At 39.8% G+C, this 22,998-nt stretch overlaps 1 protein-coding gene across 1 annotated transcript in view; it reads left to right on the top strand.

The window, feature by feature from the left end:
- ZBTB44 (zinc finger and BTB domain containing 44) overlaps window positions 1-22,998 on the top strand; it is a 121,480-nt gene that overhangs the window by 23,331 nt on the left and 75,151 nt on the right. The window contains exon 2 of the mRNA XM_089660088.1: window positions 8,261-9,325. Coding sequence (XP_089516214.1) covers window positions 8,317-9,325 — 1,009 coding nt within the window. The 5' untranslated portion in view covers window positions 8,261-8,316. The remainder of the gene's footprint in view (window positions 1-8,260; window positions 9,326-22,998) is intronic.

The following is a 22,998-nucleotide window of genomic DNA, read 5'->3' as shown; positions in this document are numbered from 1 at the left end:
ACAAAGCGTGTGCAAAAAATATATGCTGAATAAATTGTAGCTAAAACAAGGGAATTTATTTATTTATTTCAGGTACTTGTATAGCGCCGTCAATTTACGCAGCGCTTTACATATATATTATACATTCACATCAGTCCCTAACCCTCAAGGGGTGTACAATCTAAGGTAATAATTAAATCCCCATGGTAGACTTTTGTTTTTGAAAAAGAAAATGATGTGGCGCTGCTACCTATGAATAAACCCTAAACCTATAAAAAATACACTTATAAACGCATGTAAATATCCACAATAAAACAAATAAAATGAATACGCACATAAAGTGATATTTTAGTGCATGTGATAAATGCACTAAAAAAGGAACATGCATAAGCTGATAATGATGCCTCAACGCAGTGTATGTGCATAGAAAACAAACCATACAACACTCACACCAATCTGGACTGAATGTCCAATTTTCACGTGATCGTGAGTAATCCAATGATAGGACTACTATAGGTGCTCCAAATTTCTAAAAAAAATATATACCCCACATAAAGTATCAAAACGCATGTACATGTAACAGATATACAAAATTAATCAACCCACTAAATCAATATGTGAAAAAACACATCACATTTTGTGCAAATACTCAATAAAACAATGAAAAACACAAATCAATATATCTACATGCATACAGTGCAAAAAATATATCTCATGCCGTACAGAACATACATATATATAGCACACCCTAATATAACAAAAAATGTCCAAGATGGGTGCAATACACATAAAATATGAAATCTTGTGAACTTGAGTGATCTGTGCAGATGGTGACAAGAGGGCATCCACTAATGGAAAAAACCTCCCCGCGTCGACCCGTAAAGGGTCACAACGCTATTAGGATCTCTATCACTGGATCCTTCATGTGTAAAGCTCCTCCATACCCGCGTCACCTTCTCCTGGATGACATTCCTCTTTCAGACTGGTATATGTAATGGCAGACCTCTTTCCCGTAGTGTAATAAGTATGGCCAGTAACTCTCATAGAATATAAGCAGAAGCTCCAAATAGTGTAATACTGCTTTTATTAATAAATGTAGGTAACAGTAAGATATGCACTCACATAATCATCCTTCTTGTGAACAGCATAAACAGATATTTCCCGTCACAATGGGTGTAGCTGAATGGGTGCACAAAGATGGCGTCCGACCGGAAATACGTCGCTGCTTGCCTATGCGTTACGTCACGTGTGTCTCGTGACTTCCACTGGGCTGAGCCACACGTATATATGTTACATGTACATGCGTTTTGATACTCTATAGTCCTATCATTGGATTACTCACGATCACGTGAAAATTGGATATTCAGTCCAGATTGGTGTGATTGTTGTGTGGTTTGTTTTCTATGCACATACACTGCGTTTAGGCATCATTATCAGCTTATGCATGTTCCTTTTTTCACTTATATAGTTGGCATTTATCACATGCACTATAATATCACTTTATTTGCGTATTCATTTTATTTGTTTTATTGTGGATATTTACATGCGTTTATGAGTGTATTTTTTACATGTTTAGGGTTTATTCATAGGTAGCAGTGCCACATCATTTCCTTTTTCATGATTTGACTTATCATCTGGTATATGATTGGATGTTGGCAGCTTCATTTGATATTCTTAGTATAGGCTTAGTAGCGCAGGAGGTTTACACTTTTTATAGACTTTTTTTTTTCCATCTGTGTCCTATTTGGTAGATTTTCATTTGCTTCCTGCCTTGTACAGTAAACAGGAAGTCAGAGGGAATCTCTCCAAAGTTAGGGAAATAGCATTGCAGTTGTCTCCTGAACAGGTGTCCTTACCAACAGGTATCTCTGTATTCCTGTTCTGGTGACAACTGTAAACTTTTTGAATTTTCCATTCTTTCTGTCCCAGTGATAATGTTGACCAGGACAAATAGGGTGATTCTCCTCAGCTGGAATTGGCAGTAAAAACCTGACAAGGGGTTATAACTCTTCCATGCAAAATCTTAAAAAATATTTTGTCTTAGGCTGATGACACACAAGCGATTTTCTGGCAGCGATTTTGTTTCAGGGATTTGCCGCTAAGAAAATCATAATTTTTTTATGCATTCTCTAAGGGCAACATTTTTAAAGGGATTTATCAGCGTTTTCAGCTTGGCTGCAAAATTGTGGGTGAAAATTGCTCTTAATGCTTTACTGTGATTTGTTGCAGTAGTCACTATGCTTAACTACAAATCACTGAAGAATAGTTTTGTAGCAGAGCAAAACCCAGTTCTGCAGAAAATCTCCATTGACTCTAGCAATTAAAATGCTAGCTCCAATTCGCTAATAGCTGGCATTAGTGGTATATAGCAGCGATCCAATCTCTGCAGAGAAATGAAAAAACAACTGACCCTTGTATCATTAGCCTTGGATATGATGTAGTTTTTGTAGAAGTCTTGGTGATGTAAATATTCAATTCTAGACAGTCACATTTCTTTTAAAAGCAAATTGATTTCCTTTTCACTGGATGTTTTTCTGTTTTCTTATCTCTGTAACATCTCAATAATCTTTCTAACTACTGAAAATAAATGAATTGTAAGGAAAATCTGTATAGGTCCAGTATGCCAGACATGATGTGAAATTGATCGATTCTGTTAAAGGTGACTTTCAGGTAGGAAGGCACAATTTGGTGTGTGAAGAAAATTACTGATTGAGGATCAAGAATGTGCCTAAATCCCTGTCCTCAGCATACCTTTGAAGGGGCAGTTTTACATGAGTAACACCGAGGGCGATGTGAAATACAGTGTAATTTCTGGCCCCCTGTTAATGGTCTGGTAGTGCTGGGAACCTCACTGTTCTCCAGGCCAAAGCAGCATCGTCTTGTTTCGTCACGCACCTGTTTTTATTTAACTTGGCATACATATGGATGAATAGCGTGTTTTTGCAGCGTATGTTGCTTCTGGCTATGTTGGAGCGTCTGTGTTGGTTATCCTCCCCCTTTGCACCTCTCACTTGTGGAACACGATAAGAAAAAAAGCAAACTCTCTACTATTTTTAGACTTTGCCTTTTTAATGTTTCACTTTATTTCAGCTAGACAAAACTAGGAAAAGTGAATTTCTGGTATGCTCGACTGGTGTATAAAAACTTTTTTTAGACAATTTTTTCCCTAAGGTTTCATTTTGTGCATGCAGGCGTATGACGTTTTCATGTGCCCCATGAAAGCAAGTAGACCAGAATTGTGCAACCTAAAGTATGTGTAGTAAAGTCTGTTAATTATTAACCAGTCTATATTGTAGTGATTTTACCGGACAAATTATTATGTTTGAAAATGGTAGCCTTTCCATTAATCTCTGCATTTGCATCCTCATATAGGTGTGAACAAACTTTTTACACACCTGAAGACAGTTGTAAATTAATTTTGAAACCGACTTACGTCAGTTGCCTGCCGTGACACACTACACTGTATTGCAACTCACTGTTGTGCAGAAAGATTAATGAGATTTAACTAAGCAGTACAGCCCCAAAACTCTATCTGATTCATTCTAAATATTCAAATACCACTCACGCATTCTCCTTGTCTCCATGCTTTATTTTGTTGAGAAATCACTTTGACTACACCCCCCACCCCCCCACATTTGTTGCTTAATTTATCTTGAGTAAAGGCAGATGATTCCTATAGCATTTACTTTCTGGTATCCATCTGACCTGAGCTCAGGCATGCAGGCAGTAGGGTGAAGGCTATAGCTTGACGTGATTTTTTTTAAAAAATCATGTCAGCGGAGAAAGATAAAATGTAAATCTGGGAGTAAATATAATAAAAATACGCCACCTTGGGGTTGATTCCAGTAAGAATAAATTATAATAGTATTACATATTGGTAGAACAATTGCCAATTTATAAACTTTATGGGCTGTTCTACCTTACAGTCCTCACAGGTGGAGTTTCCATTTTAGAAAGAAGGCGATACATGACGGTACATTTATAAAACTCAGGCTAAAATTTGGCAATTTTAGCATGTTACGTCTTTTCAGGTTATTTTTTCATTGTATTTTTTACTTTTATTTATAATAATTACATCATTTTCTAGTGAAGAACAAGACAGTCATATCCAGCCTGTGTTTTATACAGTGTATGCTTGTTGTGGTTAATATAGGAATGAGGACCTGTATTTACTTTTTGCTATTTATCAGGTAACTGATAATAATTCTTATTGCTCTATTGTATTTAGTACATCTGTCTGTTACCATTCCCTGAGCTCATTGTGCACCTGTCTAATGCCAGCCATAGCCTCTCTTTCCGTTCATTGTATCCTGATAAAACCATGGCCATACTGTAAAAGGCTTGTTATTAGGATGGCATTCCAAGCTGATGACATCCACGCAAGGTAGTTGGCATGGAAAATAGCTGCAAAGTGCTCTGAGATCTTCCAGAAATGAGAGGCTTTGCTTGGCAGTGTTGGTATAAGAAGATGGTTTTGGCTTGTAGGTTATAGACCTAAGCTTTCAGTTGTGCCAACTGTGTATCTTTCACAGTTTGAAAAGATTTTTTTCTCCATAACGTGCCCTGTGAAAGTACATGCTGGCTCGCAGCACAACTACCAAATGCATTATAAGAACCAAGTTCTATTTTAGTCTGGACAGCTCATACTGGCATCCTTAAATCTCCAGTCCATCTCGCACTATGCTTTTTAGTGGCAGTTCTGAACTGATAGCCCTGCACAGACTTTTAAAAATACACATGCATGTTGCATTTTATGTTTTTTTTTTTTTTCAGTACTGTCTTTATCTTTGAACTACATCAGTTTCTCTACTAAAGGAGCTAAAATTTTCTAATTTCCCCTGTTTATGAAAAGATCTTAAAGCAAAACTATAATAAAAAGGTTCAGGAGTACATTGCAACAAGCAGCTGTTGAGGCAATAAGTACTTTGGACAGGTATTTGTTAGGGCTAATTCCCACTATTTGCAGTGACAGACGGTTTACTGCAGTGTTACACAGTGTTAGCTCTCTGTCTATATGTCATTTGTATAAAAGCATATGAGGATACTCATTTTCTGCCTTTCTTCATCCTGAGGTTTATTCGTGTCTCTAAGATTGTTACCTGCAGTACAGTAGGATAATTTATTTTGGGTTCTTTCGTTGTAGGCTATGGTAGTTGTCACGTTTCACATGACTGTCATATTGACTGTCATATGCCTTTAAGTGTTTCTATATTTTGTTTCTGCTCCCCCCTTTCCTTTGGTTTAGTTAATGCTGTATAGATAGCCCTCCCCCTTTCACAGAAATGCATTGCAGCTCTAGACTCATGTCATGGAGCAGGAAACATTATGATCTTTTGACCTATCGAATGTTCATTGTTGTAAGATTCTCTCAGTTTATGGAATAAACTTCACAAGGTCTACAAGATGTCTTAACGATTGAGTCACTGACTGTGGTATCCAACTGAGGTTGAAGCTATCACTATCTCATCATAACTGTAAGTTACAGAGATCACATTATCTATGCTTAGATTGGAGAGACAGAACAGTAGTAGCAAGCAAAATACAGCTACATTTTAAAATGTTTTTTTATTCTAATTATTTTGGGCCAGTTTTCCTTTGTTAATTAAAAAACAAATTAGTACATATCCATTACCATTTACCACCAAATAAAAGCCCAAATTGACCTGAAAAAAAAAAACAAGGTATAATCTACCTGGACACAAAGTAGTGTGATGAAATGTACAGTTTTACTAACACATGCCAAAGGTGCAAAATTGTGTTCAGGTGTTAGGATTTGTTTTACCTTTATTATGAAGGGATTAATAAGCTGGCAGACAGGAAGGCCTTGAAAAGGGGAACCTGCGCTTTCTCTACTTGCCTGGTATCTGGTCCAAAAGGCTCATCCACACAAGCTTTGGTCTCTGAAGAGCAGTATGTGTGTGGATTGCCCTTCAGAGAAAGGCGGTGAGGAGGCATGTTTCACCTCCTCATCGTCTGCTTTACCCCCTTGTAGCCCCCACTAGCATTGTTGTGGGGCACTTGCAAAACAGCCCCATTCACTTGAATGGATCATGTTTGGTGGCCGCTACACTTGCAACAGTGCCATAGGGTATTCATTTCTGCTGTGGCATATGTACATTGTGCACATGCGTGGAGTGCTAGCAGAGCAGCCCCATTCATTTCAATAGTTTGCATTCAGCTGCAGCATTTATACATCCCCAGCTGCTGCAGCACATTGCCCTCTTCAGGTTGGCGAATAAGCTGCAGCATTGTAGGTAGCAGCTACCTCCACATTCTTTGCACAGCTTCTGCTTGTGCTGTGTCTCGCTTGTTCCTGGACAAGATCTTCCGCTCAGCTGTACACTTTCCTTGGATTCTGCTATAGAATTCCCCATCCCCAAACATTACCCTCTAGTGACACCCAGGCGCAGTTTTTTTACAACAAAGATACTGTAGATGTCAACCCAGAGCCAAACCGATTCTTCTGAAAACCATTCTGACAATGGAGTGGTCACTGAAATGTCTGCCCGCAGTTTGCTGAAAGGATTTGGAGCGACTCTGTGCTATTAGGGAAAGAACCAGTGCTGCTGGAACAGCTGTAGGACCAGTTGAAACTATCCACTGTGGCTGGTGGATGAAGTTGAACTTGGCCTGTTTGGGGAGCAGGCTTTGCAATGCTTGTAGTTAAGACTTCTTTCCATTTTCTTTCTTAATACTCAAAAGCACATACTGTATATTTGGAATAAACTATGTCCACCTTTCTCCTCTCTACTGCTAAGTTGAGTGGGCGTGGCTTAAAGTATACATCAGCCCAACATTTTATATTTCTGATAAGTGCCTGCTGAATGTATCCTGTTTTCTTCGTATTTTTTTTTTTTTTGTATGAAATACCTGATATTCCTGCCAGCAACTCTTGCTTTCCTATTAACCACTTGCCCTCCAGAGGATTTATCCCCCCTCCCCTTCCTGACCGTGCCATTTTTTGTGTTACTGCGCTGTTATTTTAACTGACAATTACGCGGTCATGCAACACTGCACCTAAACTAAATTTATGTTCTTTTTTTCCCACAAATAGAGCTTTCTTTTGGTGGTATTTGATCACCTCTGTGTTTTTTTTTATTTTTGCACTATAAACAAAAAAAGACCGACAATTTTGAGAAAAAAAACCAATATTGTTTACTTTTTGCTATCAAACATGTCCAATAAAAAAAAATTTAAAAAATCAAATTTCATCATAAATTTAGGCCAAAATGTATTCTGCTACATGTCTTTGCTAAAAAAAAAAAACCCAATACGTGAAAGTTATAGCGTTTACAAATGGCGGTATATATACTGGAATTTTTTTTTTTCCACTAGTAATGGTGGCGGTCAGCGACTTATAGCGGGACTGTGGCAGGCATTCTGACACGAGGGGGGGGGGAACAGACTTGGTGTCGCTGACATCCCCAGTGACAGCAATACAGTGATCAGTGCTAATAAAAGCACTGACACTGTACTAATGGCACTGGGCAGGAAGGGGTAAACATGAGGGGGGATCAAGTTAACTGTGTGCTGTTTCACATTATGTGTTGTGTGTGTGCTTTCAACAGTAAGCACACTACTTTGTATGGCTGTGCTATGCAGATCCATACAAAGCAGTGTTCAGAAGCTTACAGGGGAGAGAACTGTATTGTTAAAATACAGTTCTCTCCCCAGTTTGTAATACTCGGCAATCACCGGGTACCAGCGAGTAATCTCCGGCCGGGACCCGGTGATTGACATCCCCAGTAGCCAATAGCGGTGCAGGTAGGTGTCAGTTTTCTAGCTGTGCTAAGAACTTTGCTTGCTCTTCTTCAATAATCAGATTTGTGCTGACACGCGGTCTTTCCCCCCTGCACAGCCATTCACTGGGAAGATCAGTGTTCTATTTCTCCTGCCCCAGCTCTCTAAGCTCCTTGTGCAGCTGAGAACAGAGAAATGTGATCACTTTTAAAAAAGGAAGAAAAAAAAGGTATTTTATATGTATACAAATATGTTTTGCCTTTCATTTCTTTTTTAAGCTGAATGGGTTGTTTTACAAGGTGAGGGTTCACATATATTTTAATAACAAGGTGTTTCTCATCAAAATGTATTTCATTTGCTACTTTGGGTACTATGACAAATGAATAGTGATCAGGGTTACATCTTGACCATCAATACACTTGACCTTAAATCAGAATAGGGCATTTTTAAATATAAAATGATAAACAATGGGCATATTTTTGTGACACAGGAACATATTCTAATTCTACAGTTTTGTTTTTTTTTTCTTTCTTTTTTTCAGACTGCAGGCTGCTGCAAGGGTTTCTGTATAGGAGAAAGAGCCACCTCCTGGAGCACATGAAGATGGGGGTGAAGACATTTACTCACAGTTCCCCGGCACATAGCCAAGAAATGCTGGGAAAATTGAATATGTTACGTAATGATGGACACTTCTGTGACATTACCATACGGGTCCAGGATAAGATCTTTCGAGCACACAAAGTGGTGCTGGCGGCCTGCAGCGAATTCTTCCGTACTAAGTTGGTGGGTCAGGCGGAAGAAAGCACCCAATGTGTACTCGACCTGCACCACGTAACGGTGACAGGATTCATCCCCCTGCTGGAGTACGCTTACACAGCTACCCTGTCTATCAATACAGAAAATATTATTGATGTGTTAGCTGCAGCTAGCTACATGCAGATGTTCAGTGTAGCCAGCACATGCTCAGAATTCATGAAGTCCAGCATCTTGTGGAACACTCAACAAGAGAAGGTTCTCGATACTGGACAGGAGAACACAGCAAATTGTAACAACTTCCGAGATGGTAGTCTTTCCCCAGTGTCCTCGGAGTGCAGCGTTGTTGAGAGGACAATTCCTATCTGCCGTGAGTCCCGGCGCAAAAGAAAAAGCTATATTGTCATGTCCCCGGAGAGCCCCTTAAAGTGCGGCACTCAGACTAGTTCTCCACAAGTCCTAAACCCCACTCCTTCTTACACTGAGGCGCGAAGTCAACCTGTGGACTCCTCACACGCTTTCCCCTGGACTTTCCCTTTTGGCATTGATCGACGGTTACAGTCTGAGAAAGTGAAGCAGATTGAGTCCAGAACATTAGAACTTCCTGGACCCTCTGAAGTAACCAGGAGAGTGACAGATTATGTGCCGTGCGAAAGCACTAAAGTCAGTTCTCCACTTGTAATGGAGGAAGATGTGCGGGTCAAGGTGGAGAGGTTGAGTGATGAAGAGGTACACGAAGAGGTGTCTCAGCCTGTTAGTGCATCTCAGAGTTCAGTGAGTGACCAGCAAACTGTCCCTGGCAGTGAGCAAGTGCAGGAAGACCTACTGATCAGCCCTCAGTCGTCTTCCATAGGTGAGTGCTATATGAATCCTCTGCTTTCCCTATGGCTGCATGCTGCAGAACACCCGTAACAGATGTATAGGTAGAAATCGACTTCTTGAAAGAAGCTCTAGAGCTCTGACTATGTGATTGCTGTACAAGTAGGAAATCTTGACCACTTGCCCTCCAGAGGATTTACCCTCTTCCTGACCAGGCCATTTTTTGTGATACTGCACTGCGTTGCTTTAACTGACAATTGTGCGGTCATGCAATGCTGTACATAACTTAAATTTGTCATTTTTTTCCCACAAATAGAGATTTATTTTGGTGGTATTTGATCACCTCTGCATTTTTTCTTTTATGCGCTATAAGCAAAATAGACCGACAATTTTGAAAATAAAACAATATTTTTGAGTTAGCTATAAAACATATCCAATAAAAAAATTTGAAAAATCTAATTTCTTCATAAATGTTAGCCAAAATGTATTCTAGTACATGTCTTTGCTAAAAATAAAATCCTAATAAGTGTGTATTAATTGGTTTATGTGAAAGTTCTAGGGTCTACAAATGGCGGTATATATACTGTGGGCATTCTGACACTGGGTGGAAACTAACGGTCACTGACATCCCCAGTGACACTAATACAATGATCAGTGCTGATAAAAAGCACTGATACTGTACTAATGACACTGGGCAGGATGGGGTTAACATCTGGGGCGATCAAAGGGTTAACTGTGTGCTGTGTGTGTTTTTACATTGTGTGTTTTTTTACTTAGGAGACATGCTGGTTTGTATCTCTCTGTTGATGCAAAGCAGCATGTCCTTGCTGACAGGAGAGAGATCTGTATTGTTTTTTTATGCACATCTCTCCCCTCAGCCCTGCTGATGATCACCGAGTCCCTGCTGGGACCTGGTGACTGACATCCCTTACAGCCAATAGCGGTGCGGGTAGGGCATGCACCCCCTACCCGGAAATACAAATCACGTATATATACATGATTTTGAGCTGCCATGCCGCCCTGTAGTAGTACTTCTGTTGTAGGGCAGAGGGCAGGTGGTTAATTTACAATGCATGAGGCATTCCAGATATAGGAGGATCCCCATAAACTGGAGTACTCTGTGCCAAAAACATCCCTATCATTGTTGTGTGCTCTGATCCAGGCAGCAATTATTGTAGCAACCTATGCTAATCCGCAAACCTTGTGATATCATGATCTGATAATATTACAGTACTGATCATATAGTTTCTGACAGTTTTTGGTCTGAATAGTGACTGAAAAATCACCAAAATGTATGGCTTCCAATCATGTGTCTACATGGTGATCACATGTGATTTGTTAGTAAACAAACCTCTCCTGGCTCTAGGTGTCACAATGTGTCCACTGGCTTGTTTTTATAGTAAGTCTGCTAGGTTAAGAATATTAAGAACAAAGACTTCCAAAGGTTTATTCTTGCTTGTCCATTCGATCTTTCTTCTATTCCAGAGTACAGCTGCCTAAAGATTCTCTTTACATTCAGCACTTTAGGAAAACTCAATCTTCTGATCTCCCGTTATATTCCTTCTGTCAGTACAGGACACAGTAGAGACAGAAGGGGTAGCAGGAGGAACCACAGCATGTGGCGGAGGACACATGAATCCGACACTTCCAGAGTGTCAGTCTATTCAGGCGGCTGCAGTTCTGGAACAGAATAAAGATCAGAAGAATGGGTGGTGAGACAAGGGAGTATAAACATTCTACTTTGCAGGTCCTGTTTTTTGATTATTTTTTTTTGACTACTTGCCCTCCAGAGGATTTTATTCCCCTCCTGACCAGACTTTTATTTTGCTATTCAGTGCTGCGCTATTTCAACTGGTAATTGCGGTGCTGTACCTAAACAAAATTTATGTCCTTTTTTCTCCACAAATAGAGCTTTCTTTCGGTTGTATTTAAGCACCTGTGCGCTTTCATTTTTTGCGCTATAAACAAAAAAAGACCGAACATTTTGGGGAAAAAAAAAATATTTTAATAGCTGAAAGTAAAAAATATATATTTCGTCATACATTTAGGCCAAAATGTATTCTATTACATGTCTTTGGTAAAAAAAAAAATCCCAATAAGTGTATATTAATTGCTTTGTGTGAAAGTTATAGCGTCTACAAACTATGGTATAGATACTGCAATTTACACCTTTTTTTGCTATACAGCGCTGCGCTAGTTTAACTGACAATTGTGCGGTCATGCAATACGGTACATAAATGAAATTTATGTCCTATTTTTCCCACAATAAATAGAGCTTTCTTTTGGTGGTATTTGATCACCTCTGGGTTTTTTTTTTTTTGCACTATAAACAAAAAAAGACCGAAAATGTTGAAAAAAAAACTATATTTTCTTATTTCTGTCATAAAAAATATCCAATAAACACAAATTTTGTCATAAATTTAGGCCAAAATGTATTTTTTGCTGTATGTCTTTGGTAAAAATAAAAAATGCAAATAGGTGTATATTAATTGGTTTGTGTGAAAGTTATAGCGTCTATGGTGGTATAGATATTGGAATTGACGTCATTTTTTGCTCTACGGTGCTGTGCTAGTTTGACTGACAATTGTGGTCATGCAATACTGTACATAAATGAAATTTATGTGCTTTTTTTCTCAAAAATAGAGCTTTCTTTTGGTGGTATTTGATCACGCTGGGTTTTTTTTTTTGTCCTCTATAAACAAAAAAATACCGAAAATATTTGAAAAACAAAAGCTATTTTCTCATTTCTGTCATAAAAAATCCAAATAAGTCATAAATTTAGGCCAAAATGTATTTTGCTACATGTCTTTCGTAAAAAAAAAGAAAATTCCTAATAACTTCATATTTGACTGCCTATCACATTTCTTGAAGTGCTAAAATACCAGGGCAGTACAAACACCCCCAAATAACCCCTTTTCGGAAAGTAATCACACTAAGCTATCTGCTGTGAGGCATGTTAAGTCCATGGAAGATTTATTTTTTTCTTCACAAATTTTTGGAAAATGACAAACCTTTTTTTTTTTTTTTTTTTTACTGCACAAAGTTGTCACTTAAATGATATATTGCTTACACATGCCATTATGGAATTACACTCCACCAGCATTCTGCTACTTCTACTGAGTATGGGGATGCCACTTGTTTGAGACTTTTTGGGAGCCTAGCCACATACAGGAGCCAAAATCCAATGACCACTTTGAAAGCCTGAAGGTGCGTAACTTCCTCACTACCTATCACAGTTTTGGAGGCCCTGAAATGCCAGGAGAGCACCAAATCCCCCCCAAATGACCTCTTTTTGGAAAGTAGATACCCTAAGGAATTTAATAAGAGGCATGGCGAGTATTTTGCAGATCTGATTTTTTTTATCACAAGGTTTTGAATAAGAAAAAAAAAAGTAAAAATGTTTTTCTTTTCTTTCTTCGTTTTCCAAAAACTTGTGGCAACAAATGAGATTTGCAAAATACTCACCATGGCTCATTTGGGGGAGTGGGGGCATTTGATGCCCAGCATTAGAAGTTTAAGCCACACATCACTCACTCTTCTAACCACCTGTAGACCAAGCCTTTTCTGACACTTTTTGTTCATATGGAAAAAGCAGTATTTTTTACTAGGAAATTACTTTGAACCCCCATACATTATATATTGTTTTTAAAGCAGACACCCTAGTGAATAGAATGGTGGGTGCTGCAATTTTTTATGTCACATAGTACTCGGTACAGCTTTTTGTTTTATTTTTTTTTTTTTTTTTCAGGCTCAAATTTAAAAAAAAAAATACACTTTTTTTTACTTTTAATGCACAATATTTTGGCCACCTATTTGGTAAAATGTAAAATGATTGTATGCCGAGTAAATAGATAACAAACATGCCATGCTTTAAAACCGCACACGCCCCGTGCAATGGAGACAAACTGCATACATTTTTAATATCCATAGGTGACGCTTTAAAAGTCTTTACAGGCTACCATTTTAGATTTACAGAGGAGGTCTAGTGCTAGAATTACTGCCCTCAATCTAACGTTCATGGCGATACCTCACATGCATGGTGCGGCTGCTGTTTACATACCGGCACGGGGTCAGCTGGGGGGGTGTGAGAGTGTTTTTTTTTTTTTTTCCTCTCTCATAGATTTTTTGATTTACTTTATTATTTTTACACTGTCCCCTCTTCTTTTTTTTTTTATCACTTTTATTGCTATCACAGGGATTGTAAATATCCCGTGACTGCAATAGGCATTGTCATGTATTCTTTTTTGAGAAATCTAGGGTCTGCAGCTGCGGCCATCATCCTGGTATAACCACACAAAGTTCAGTGATGTACCAGTACGTCACTGGTCCTTGTTGTGTATATATGCTATGTTTTTTTTTTTTTTTATCCAACCTGTGGGCTGAATGAAAAAAAGAGAAGAAATCTCTGCCAGAAAAAGTGTGTGGTATGCCCACTATTAGAATATATCGCCCTGCATCCACCCACTTCTAATGGTGGGCACACATGAAATGTTCTTTCGGGCTGAACGAAAAAAAACAAAAAAAAACAGATTCCTCTGTTCACATCGATCGATGTAGATGAAGGAATCTCTGCCAAAAAAAAAAAAAAAGGTTAAAATTTATGCCGAAGCATAGGGGCTATCCACCCACTGGCCACCTCATGCCCCCATGCTTGGGCATATATGCTCTTTTTTAACTGTGGATAAAAAATCTCATCCAACAGCGCTGCGCACACTTACGTATGTATATTCTGAGAGCAAGACCCTGTTTCTTTCAGAATAAACAGATTGGTGCTGCAGCTGAATGGCATTCTTGCAAAGAAAACAGCAATGGTTAACAATAAAATTGTAACATAACTCGATAACTATTTTTGGTTTGGTTTTTAACTTTTTTTTTTTTTTACTTTTTTATGCTTGTTATATGTTTTTATTTTTTAAACTATAACAGGCAGATGGTAGGGTCTCTCAAAATGTGATAACCAGTTTCCTTACTACCTAACCCTGTGCATATATATATATATATATATATATATATATATATGCCCTGAACGGTGCCGTGCTGTACCCTATACGAATACTCCACTAGTGTGTGGTAGCAATGGAAGCAGTCCTTGAGGCAGAGACCAGGTTGGCCAGTGCAGGAGGGACAAAAAAGGCGGGTGTCACACCTAATTCCATGTCTGCTACAGACATTTTTTTTTGGGGTGTCCTTTGGGTTGGGGTACCAGCAATGGCATGGGGAAAATGGCTCTCATGCAGCAGGGTAATTGCATCTGGGTTGGGGGTTTGGGCCATAGCACCTTCTGGATACAAAAGGGCCATGATGATAACTTCCTGGAATTTTTAGAAGGATCCACTACATCCAGTTTCTTTGTAATGCACAAGAGCGTTATATAGAGCCAATTGAAATAAATAAACAGACACTTTTCTTGTACCAGCGTCTGGCTTTTTGGGCGACATAAGTACGGCTTCATCATCTGGTTGTTGTAGTCTCGTGTTAAGGTTATAGTCGTGGACACAGAGGGGCTTCTCAACAACACCAGCTGCTGTGGCAATTTGGATGGTCGTGTCTGTGTGAATGAAAACAGGACAAAAACATCCTGTTTGTCCTTCCGCTTCACTACAAGCAATTCCCCCCTTCTGGGACGTATATTTCCAAGCCGTTGCGGGAATGCCTGGCGATTAGGTCGCACGGTGCCACATGCGCCAATTCCAAGATTGTGCAAATGTCTAAATAGTGGCACGCTTTTATAAAAATTGTCCACGTATAAGTGGTACCCCATGTGGAAAAAAGATGACACCCAAGTCCCAAACTATCTTCCCAGTGCTCTCCATGTAGTCTGGGCATCCGCGGGGCTCCTCGTGACTATCTTTTCCCTCGTAAATTCAAAACTCTTAGGTATAGCCTGTTGCCCTTTCACAGGTCTTAGCACAAAGCTAGAGTCTAACATAATAGACTTAGGTGGCACACAAAATAAGCCAATAAAAATAAAATCAGTATAATTCTCTAAGTATACCATCAAAAAATTGAACTGAAACATCGGAGGAGAGAGAAACAAAATTACACACCATACAAAGCATGGAAAAAAAGAAAACAACCCTAAGTATAGCAACCTTGGGAGATGCAAAGTCCCTAATAACACATTAGCCCTGGAGAAGCCTGTCCATTACCAACTGATGCGGTGCTAGGCCAGGAATGTCCATCCATGGTTACCACATAGAGCAAAATTTGCAAGGAACGTTTCTATGCTGATGTATAAATTTTTCTCGTATAAGCATATTATTTACCTGTATCACCCATTGATTTTTGTTTGGAATGTGAGAGGTAATCCAATAGCTGGAAGTGAGTGTGCGGGCAGTATGTAACAATCGTATAACCGCTGTGGGTGAGAGATTCCTCCTCCAATGCACCTAATAAACAGACGATGGTGTCTTGTGGAAGTTGAAACACATAAACTTGTGAAATAGTATCTATGACATCTGTCCAATAGCGGAAAAGCTTGGGGCATCACCGAAGCATGTGGAGAAGATCTCCATGGTCTTGTATACATTTCGGACATATTGGGGTTTGCCTACAAACCCATTGAAATAGTTGGGCTGGTGTTCTAAGTGCCCTATGCAATAAGAATACAGTAGGTGGGAAAGCTTTTGAGAAACCTATACAGAAACTAATGGAGCTAAGGTAAAACAAAGCTCCCAAATGTCCCCATTAATAACACCTAGATCCTTCTCCCAGCCTTGCCTACAGGGTGTCTCAGAGATATTCTGGAGTGAGTTGAGAAGAATGGACACAACATGCTCTTCTTATCCTTCTCAGTGGGAGCATTACTTCTAATAGGGTGATCTGTTAAAAGTAATCTGGAAAATCGGGACTGTGAGTGAAGTGCATGTCTCCGCTGTAGATATCAGTAAAAATTACCCCTGGTAAGGCCAAATTCCTCTTGTAATTTTAAAAATTATTTGAGAATGGTGCCATTATATAATTGAGACATACACTGTATTGCCAGAAGTATTGGGGGCGCCTGCCTTTACACGCTCATGAACTTTAATGGCGTCCCAGTTTTAGTCCATAGGGTTCAATATTGAGCTGGCCCACCCTTTGCAGCTATAACAGCTTCACCTCTTCTGGGAAGGCTGTCCATAGGAGTGTGTCTATGGGAATGTTTGACCGTTCTTCCAGAAGCACATTTGTGAGATCAAGAAGGCCTGGCTTGCAGTCTCTGCTCTAATTGCAGGCTAGTCAAGTTCCTCCACCCCAAATTTGCTCACTCATGTCTTTATGGACCTTGCTTTGTGCACTGTCAACATGTTGGAACAGGAAGGGGCCATCCCCAGACTGTTACCACAATTTTGGGAGCGTGAAAATGTCTTGGTATGCTGATGCCTTAAGACTTCCCTTCACTGGAACTAGGGGGCCAAGCCCAACCCTTGAAAAACAATCCCACACCATAACCCCTCCTCCAACAAACTCTTGACACGTCCATCGGTTTGCCAGACAGAAACGTGATTCGTCACTCCAGAGAACACGGAATAGGAATTTTGTCCTCCAGGTTTGCTATAAATAAGTTAGCATATTATAGTGCCATTTTCATTTCCAAAGCACCCATACACTGAAAATGTCATTTTAAAAAGTAAATAGTTCTGTGTTAGATTAAATTCACTCCCTGAAAGCATGTCCTGAAAATTTAACAATGCAAATAAAAAAAAAAAAAACCATCACTGGCAATACTCAACTGTATTGTAAACTCTGTTTTGCAAGTTCTTGCAATGAGAGTTCACTGTGGAATTCTGTGTGAAGCTGTGACAAAGGTCACATTTAAAATTCTGTATACCTGTGTATGACACTTTCTGTGCTGAAAACGTTCTGGCAACCGCCAAACCCAGACATGTCCTTCTGGTTGCCAGACAGAAATGTGATTCGTCACTCCAAAGAACACGTCTCCACTGCTCTAGAGTCCAGTGGCGGCGTGCTTTACACCACTGCATCCGACGCTTTGCATTGCACTTGGTGATGTAAAGCTTAGATGTAGCTGCTCGGCCATGGAAACCCATTCCATGAAGCTCTCTACACACTGTTGCTGTGCTAATTTGAAGGCCACATGAAGTTAGGAAGTCTTTAGTTAATAACTCTGCAGACAGTTGTTGACTTCTGCGCACTGTGCACTTCAGCATGCGCTGAGCCCGCTCTGTCATTTTACGTGGCCTACCACTTTGGGGCTGAAATGCTGTTGTTCCCAGTTGCTTCCACTTTGTTATAATACCACTAACAGTTGACCGTGGAATATTTAGTAGCAAGGAAATGTCACGGATAGACTTATTGCACAGGTGGCAACCTATCATGGTACCACGCTTTAATTCACTGAGCTCCTGAGAGCGACCCATTCTTTCACAAATGTTTGTAGAAGCAGTCTGCATGCCTAGGAGCTTGATTTTATACACCTGTGGCTATGGAGGTGATTGTAACCCAATGATTTGGAGGGGTCCCACATGGAAGAAAAATATATTTTAAATATATTCATCCTAAATATATTGACATATATTTGAAATACTACAATTTTGGCCGTATTCAATATATTTCAAAATATATTTGAATAAATATATATATTGTATGTTGAAATGCGTTTTTATTACACAATCTATGAAATATTTTTAAGAATACATTTTCAAATATACTGTGTCTTTAACCACTTGTCCTCCAGAGGATTTACCCCCCTTAATGACCAGGCCTCTTTTTGCTACTCGGTGCTGCACTAATTCAACTGATAATTACGCGGTCATGCAATGCTGCACCCAAACAAAATTTACGTCCTTTTTTTCACACAAATAGAGCTTTCTTTCAGTGGTATTTTATCACCTGTGCGCTTTTTATTTTTCACGCTATAAACAAAAAAAGGCCAAAAATTTTGAAGAAAAAATATTTTTTACTTTCAGCTATAAAAAATATATAGTAAACTCAAAGTTAGTTATAAATTTAGGCCAAAATGTATTCTGCTCCATGTTTTTGGTAAAAAAATCCCAATAAGTGTATATTGATTGCTTTGTGTGAAAGTTATAGCGTCTACAAATTATGGTATAGATACTGTAATTTACGCCATTTTTTTGCTATACAGCGCTGTGCTAGTTTAACGGACAATTGCGCGGTCATGCAAAACGGTACATAAATGAAATTTACATCCTTTTTTTCCCACAAATTGAGCTTTCTTTCGGTGGTATTTGATCGCCTGTGCAGTTTTTATTTTTTGCGCTATTAAAAAAAAGGCTGACAATTTTGAGGAAAAAAAACAATATTTTGGACTTTGCTATAAAACATGTTCAGTAAAAAAAAATGTAAAAATCAAATTTAGTCATAAATTTCTGCCAAAATGCATTCTGCGACATGTCTTTGCTAAAAAAAAAAAAAACCCAATATGTGTAAATTAATTGGTTTACGTGAAAGTTATAGTGTTTACAAATGGCGGGAAAGATACTGTGATTTTTAGTTTTTTTTTTATAATAATGGCGGCGATCAGCGACTTATGGCGGGACTGCGGCGGACATTCTGACATTGGGGGTCACTGACATTCCCAGTAACACCAATACAGTGATCAGTGCAAAAAGAAAACCCACTGACACTACTAATGGCACTGGGGTGGAAGGGGTTAAGTTTATTGTTCAGGGAAAGGGTTAACTGTGTGAGAGGAGTGTTTTACTAGGGGGCGGGGGTGTGTACTGCAGGGAACACCGCTGATCGGGAGAGAGAAACTCTTCTGTCCCGATCAACGTGTCCTGGAGCTGTCAGGGAACTGACAGAAAGCACAGCTACTGCAGCTGTGCCCTCTGTCAGCGATTGCCGCCGATCGCAGGGACATAGCCGGTAACGACCGGCTGTGACCCGGCGACTGACATCCGCGGCTGTGATCGGCGGGACAGGCAGGGCGGCGGCGCGCCTCGCGCGCGCTCCCTACCTGTTTTAAAAACACATTTTAAAACGTGGTTTTGCCCAGCCCTGCCACCCTGCGCCGTATTTCTACAGTGGCTGGGCGGCATGTGGTTAAAAATACATTTAATCTATATTTTTGGAATGCATTTACAGATATATGTAAAAATATTTTAAAATGTCTTTTTTATATGTTAAAAAAATCTGAAAATATATTGAAAAAATATATATATATTTAAAAATATTTTTCATATATTTTGTAATCTATAAAAAACGCATTTCAACATGCAGTGTGTATGTATATGTATTGAAATATATTGAATGCGGCCAAGATTGTAGTATTTCAAATATATGTCAATATATTTGGGAAGAATATATTGCAAATATATTTTTCTTCCATGTGGGGTGTCTCAAAACTTTTGGCAATATAGTGTATATCTAATCCCCATCGACTCCCAATCCTGGAAGCTTTTCAATTTCAACAGCTCCTTATAGTTGGAATTAAGCTAAATTGGAGTGGAAGACAAGTATCCCTTTGTCCCAAGAGATGTTTTAGCAAAATTCCACAATGTGTTCAGTAGGGTAATGGTAGGGGTGGCGGGTGCCAGATGGGTAAATCCCACTTCTAAATGGGTGAGGGCTGCACAACTAGAATTCCAGGGTATGAGTAGGGTCCAGATAGAAGCCAGTGGGTCAATATGTCCCCCACCCCCTTCCTGCTGTAATTGAGAAGCGATATAATATGCCCTAGAATGAGGTATAGCCAGGCTCTCCCTTTACCTTACCTAGTTGCAAGGTGAGTAAACCAATCCTGGCTGATTTTTTTTTTTTATGCAATATCAAGTCCCTAAACTGGGAATCTATGCGAAGGAACCACTTATGGGGTATCCATATTGGGGAATTATGAAATCTGTACAACAGCTGGGGGGCCCATACCATTTTTATAAGATTAACCCTTCCTACCACTGACAGTGGAAGTTTTCAGGAGGCTCTGTATTTCTCATGGAACTTGCACACCAATGGAAGCAGATTTAACTCTGTATATTGATGGGGATCAGAGGTAACCTGAATACCAAGATATCGACAGGAGGAAACTATTTACACTGATCTGGCACACTCGGGCTGGAGCAGTTGCAAGGGGTCCAGGGCGATAATGATTGACCTATCCCAGTTAATGGAGAAACCAGGAAGGGCACCAAAATTGTCAAGAAGAGCCATACTGTCTGCAGAGTTCCCTGAGTATCCCCCAAATCCAATAGGGTGTCATCACCATATAGCAAAATTACATCAGTCTGAGGGCCTCTGAGGAATCCTACGACATCAGCTGAGTCACGAATAGTGCAGCTAAATGCTCCAGGGCAAGGGTAAACAGCAGGGGTGACAATGGGCAACCCTGCCGAGAGCCTCTATGTAAAATAAAAGATTCAGAGAAGTCTCTGTTCACCCTGATTATGGCAGTGGGGGCCGCATATAGAATACGAACCCATTTAATAAAGGTGGTGCCCAGGACAAATCGCTCCAATACCTTCCAACAATATGGCCATTTGACACTGTTGAAGGCCTTGGCAGCGTCTAAAGAAAAAATTGCCATATTCCCAGGGTCAACCAGTAACTGCATATTCAAAAATAGGCATTTAACATTCTGAGCAGTAGAACAAGAGGGCATGAACCCAGACTGGTCCATATGAATCAGTTTATGTACCCCTTTTGCTAATCTAGTCATCAATACCCTGGCCAAAATTTTAACATCAGTTGTAAGGAGTGAGGTAGGCTGATATGGATCAGGCAATAAGGCATCCTTCCCAGGCTTCAGTAAGAGAACAATAATCGGCTCATTCATAGATGGGGGCAAAATCCCTGATTGATTAGTAGAATTATAAACAATTAACAATACAGGAAGCAAATGTTCAGCATAGCTCTTGCAGACCTCAGAGGGCAGGCCATCAGCTCCACCTGGCTTCCCACTAGTGGATTGCTGCAAAGCCGAAAGGAGTTCATCCTCAGTTAAAGGAGCGCTAAGCTTCCACATATCTGAGGCCGACAGGTGCCTAAAAAAATCACTAATTTCCATCTTAGTAGGCTGTACCTTAGTAGAATACAAATCTGTGTAGAAAGTACAAAACACCTGAAGAATATTTTGAGTGGAATAATGCATAAAGCCCTCAGTATCTCATACAGCAGAGACAAAAGAGGAGGCCTATTGGGTACGTATCAACATTGCTAGCATATGCCCAGTAGTTTCTCCTCAAAATGTCTGCTATAGGAAAGAACGCTTATTCTCAGCAAATTGCAATACCAATAGTTTGGACATAGATTGAGCTGCAAACCAGGATCTTTTAGCATCGTCCGAAGGTTGGGCAACACATTCCTCCTCCGCCGTCCAAGCCTCCTCAAGAACAAAATGTTTCCCAGGCCTTGATTTCTGATTTAGTTTGAGAAATAAGTTTATTAAACTGACCCCGCAGGAATGCTTTAGTCGCATCCTAGACAATATCCAGCTCTGCAGTGTATAAATTTTGACGGAGAAAGATAGGCAACAATTTCATTAATGGGTCTGGATCAGGAAATAAAGATAGCCAAAAGGAGTTCAGCTTCCATCTAGTATGTCTAGATGAAGATGGTATAGACAACTCCACCCAAAATGGAGAGTGATCAGAAATATGTCTTGCTTCGTAGTACAAGGAGGCCAAAAATGGAAGAAGCTCATCATTGGCCAAACCTCAATCAAGTCTAGATAATCCCCCACGTGTAGCAGAATAACAAGAAAACATTCTAGTTTTTGGGTGTCGCATCCTCCACACATCTATCAGTCGTAGTTCCGTCAAAAGACAAGCAAATGGGGTAGGACCTCCAGTCGAGGAAATTTGGGGTTGATGTAATTTATCCCATGCAGGATCAAGGTAATTATTGAAGTCACCAACTGCTATCAATGGTAGGCCAGGAAAGCGGGCTACAAAACCCGTGAGTGTTTTGAGTATTTCAGCTGAGAAGTTAGGAGGACTGTACACCCCAATAACTATGCAGGTCAACCTAGAGATAGAGATGTACATAAGCGAAAAATGTAACCACTATCAGGATCAATACTCGATAAAGTACAGGAGAATCTAGTCCCTTGACATATAAAGATGCTCACACCCCTTGAGTAAGAGGAGTAGGAGGAGTGGTATTGAAAAATAAACTTGCAAGAGGAGAAGTTAGATAGTGGGTTAGGAGGTAAGTGAGTCTCCTTAAGGCAGGTAATAGCAATATTCAGCTGTTTTAACAGTCCTGAGAACCGTCAAGCACTTCACCAGATTGTTAAGCCCTTTAATGTTCCAGGACAGCACTTTTATAGATGCAGTCATTGGTAGAATAACAGAAATTAACTATAGCAGGTAGGCATAGAATCAATCCACAAAGCCCCGAAGAGCTGGCACAGGAACATCAATAGGAATGGACCAGAAGACTTCCATTGAAGGAGAGGTCAGAACAGGGCATCCACTCCAATAGATACATCCAGGAACTTCATGTTGCAATGCTGCGAGCTTGAGGTGTGGTCATCATGAGGTAGATCCAGAAAACAGTGAAAGGAAAAAATATAAATAGGACTAACAGGGTCTCCAAACATGTAAACTCGGCACCAGAAAGTCCACATAGATCTTCCAGGGGGGAAACAGTGGAAGCTGGGAGAGATCGAGCTTCATAGCAGCAGAATGTTCGTAGCCGTCAGGTGGTGAGGACAAGAATGCCTTTCAACAAATACCATTGAAGTTCCACCTGAGTCCAGAAGTAAAGTGGGCATAGAAGCAGTCCAAAAAGACAAGCAGAAGATGT

This window comes from Staurois parvus, unplaced genomic scaffold (genome assembly GCF_062004578.1).
Source record: "Staurois parvus isolate SC_StPar_1 unplaced genomic scaffold, SC_StPar_1.0 ptg001200l, whole genome shotgun sequence".
Classification (NCBI taxonomy): Eukaryota; Metazoa; Chordata; class Amphibia; order Anura; family Ranidae; genus Staurois; species Staurois parvus.
Note: the sequence above shows the minus strand (reverse complement) of the source record. Positions and strands in the feature narration are given on the sequence as shown.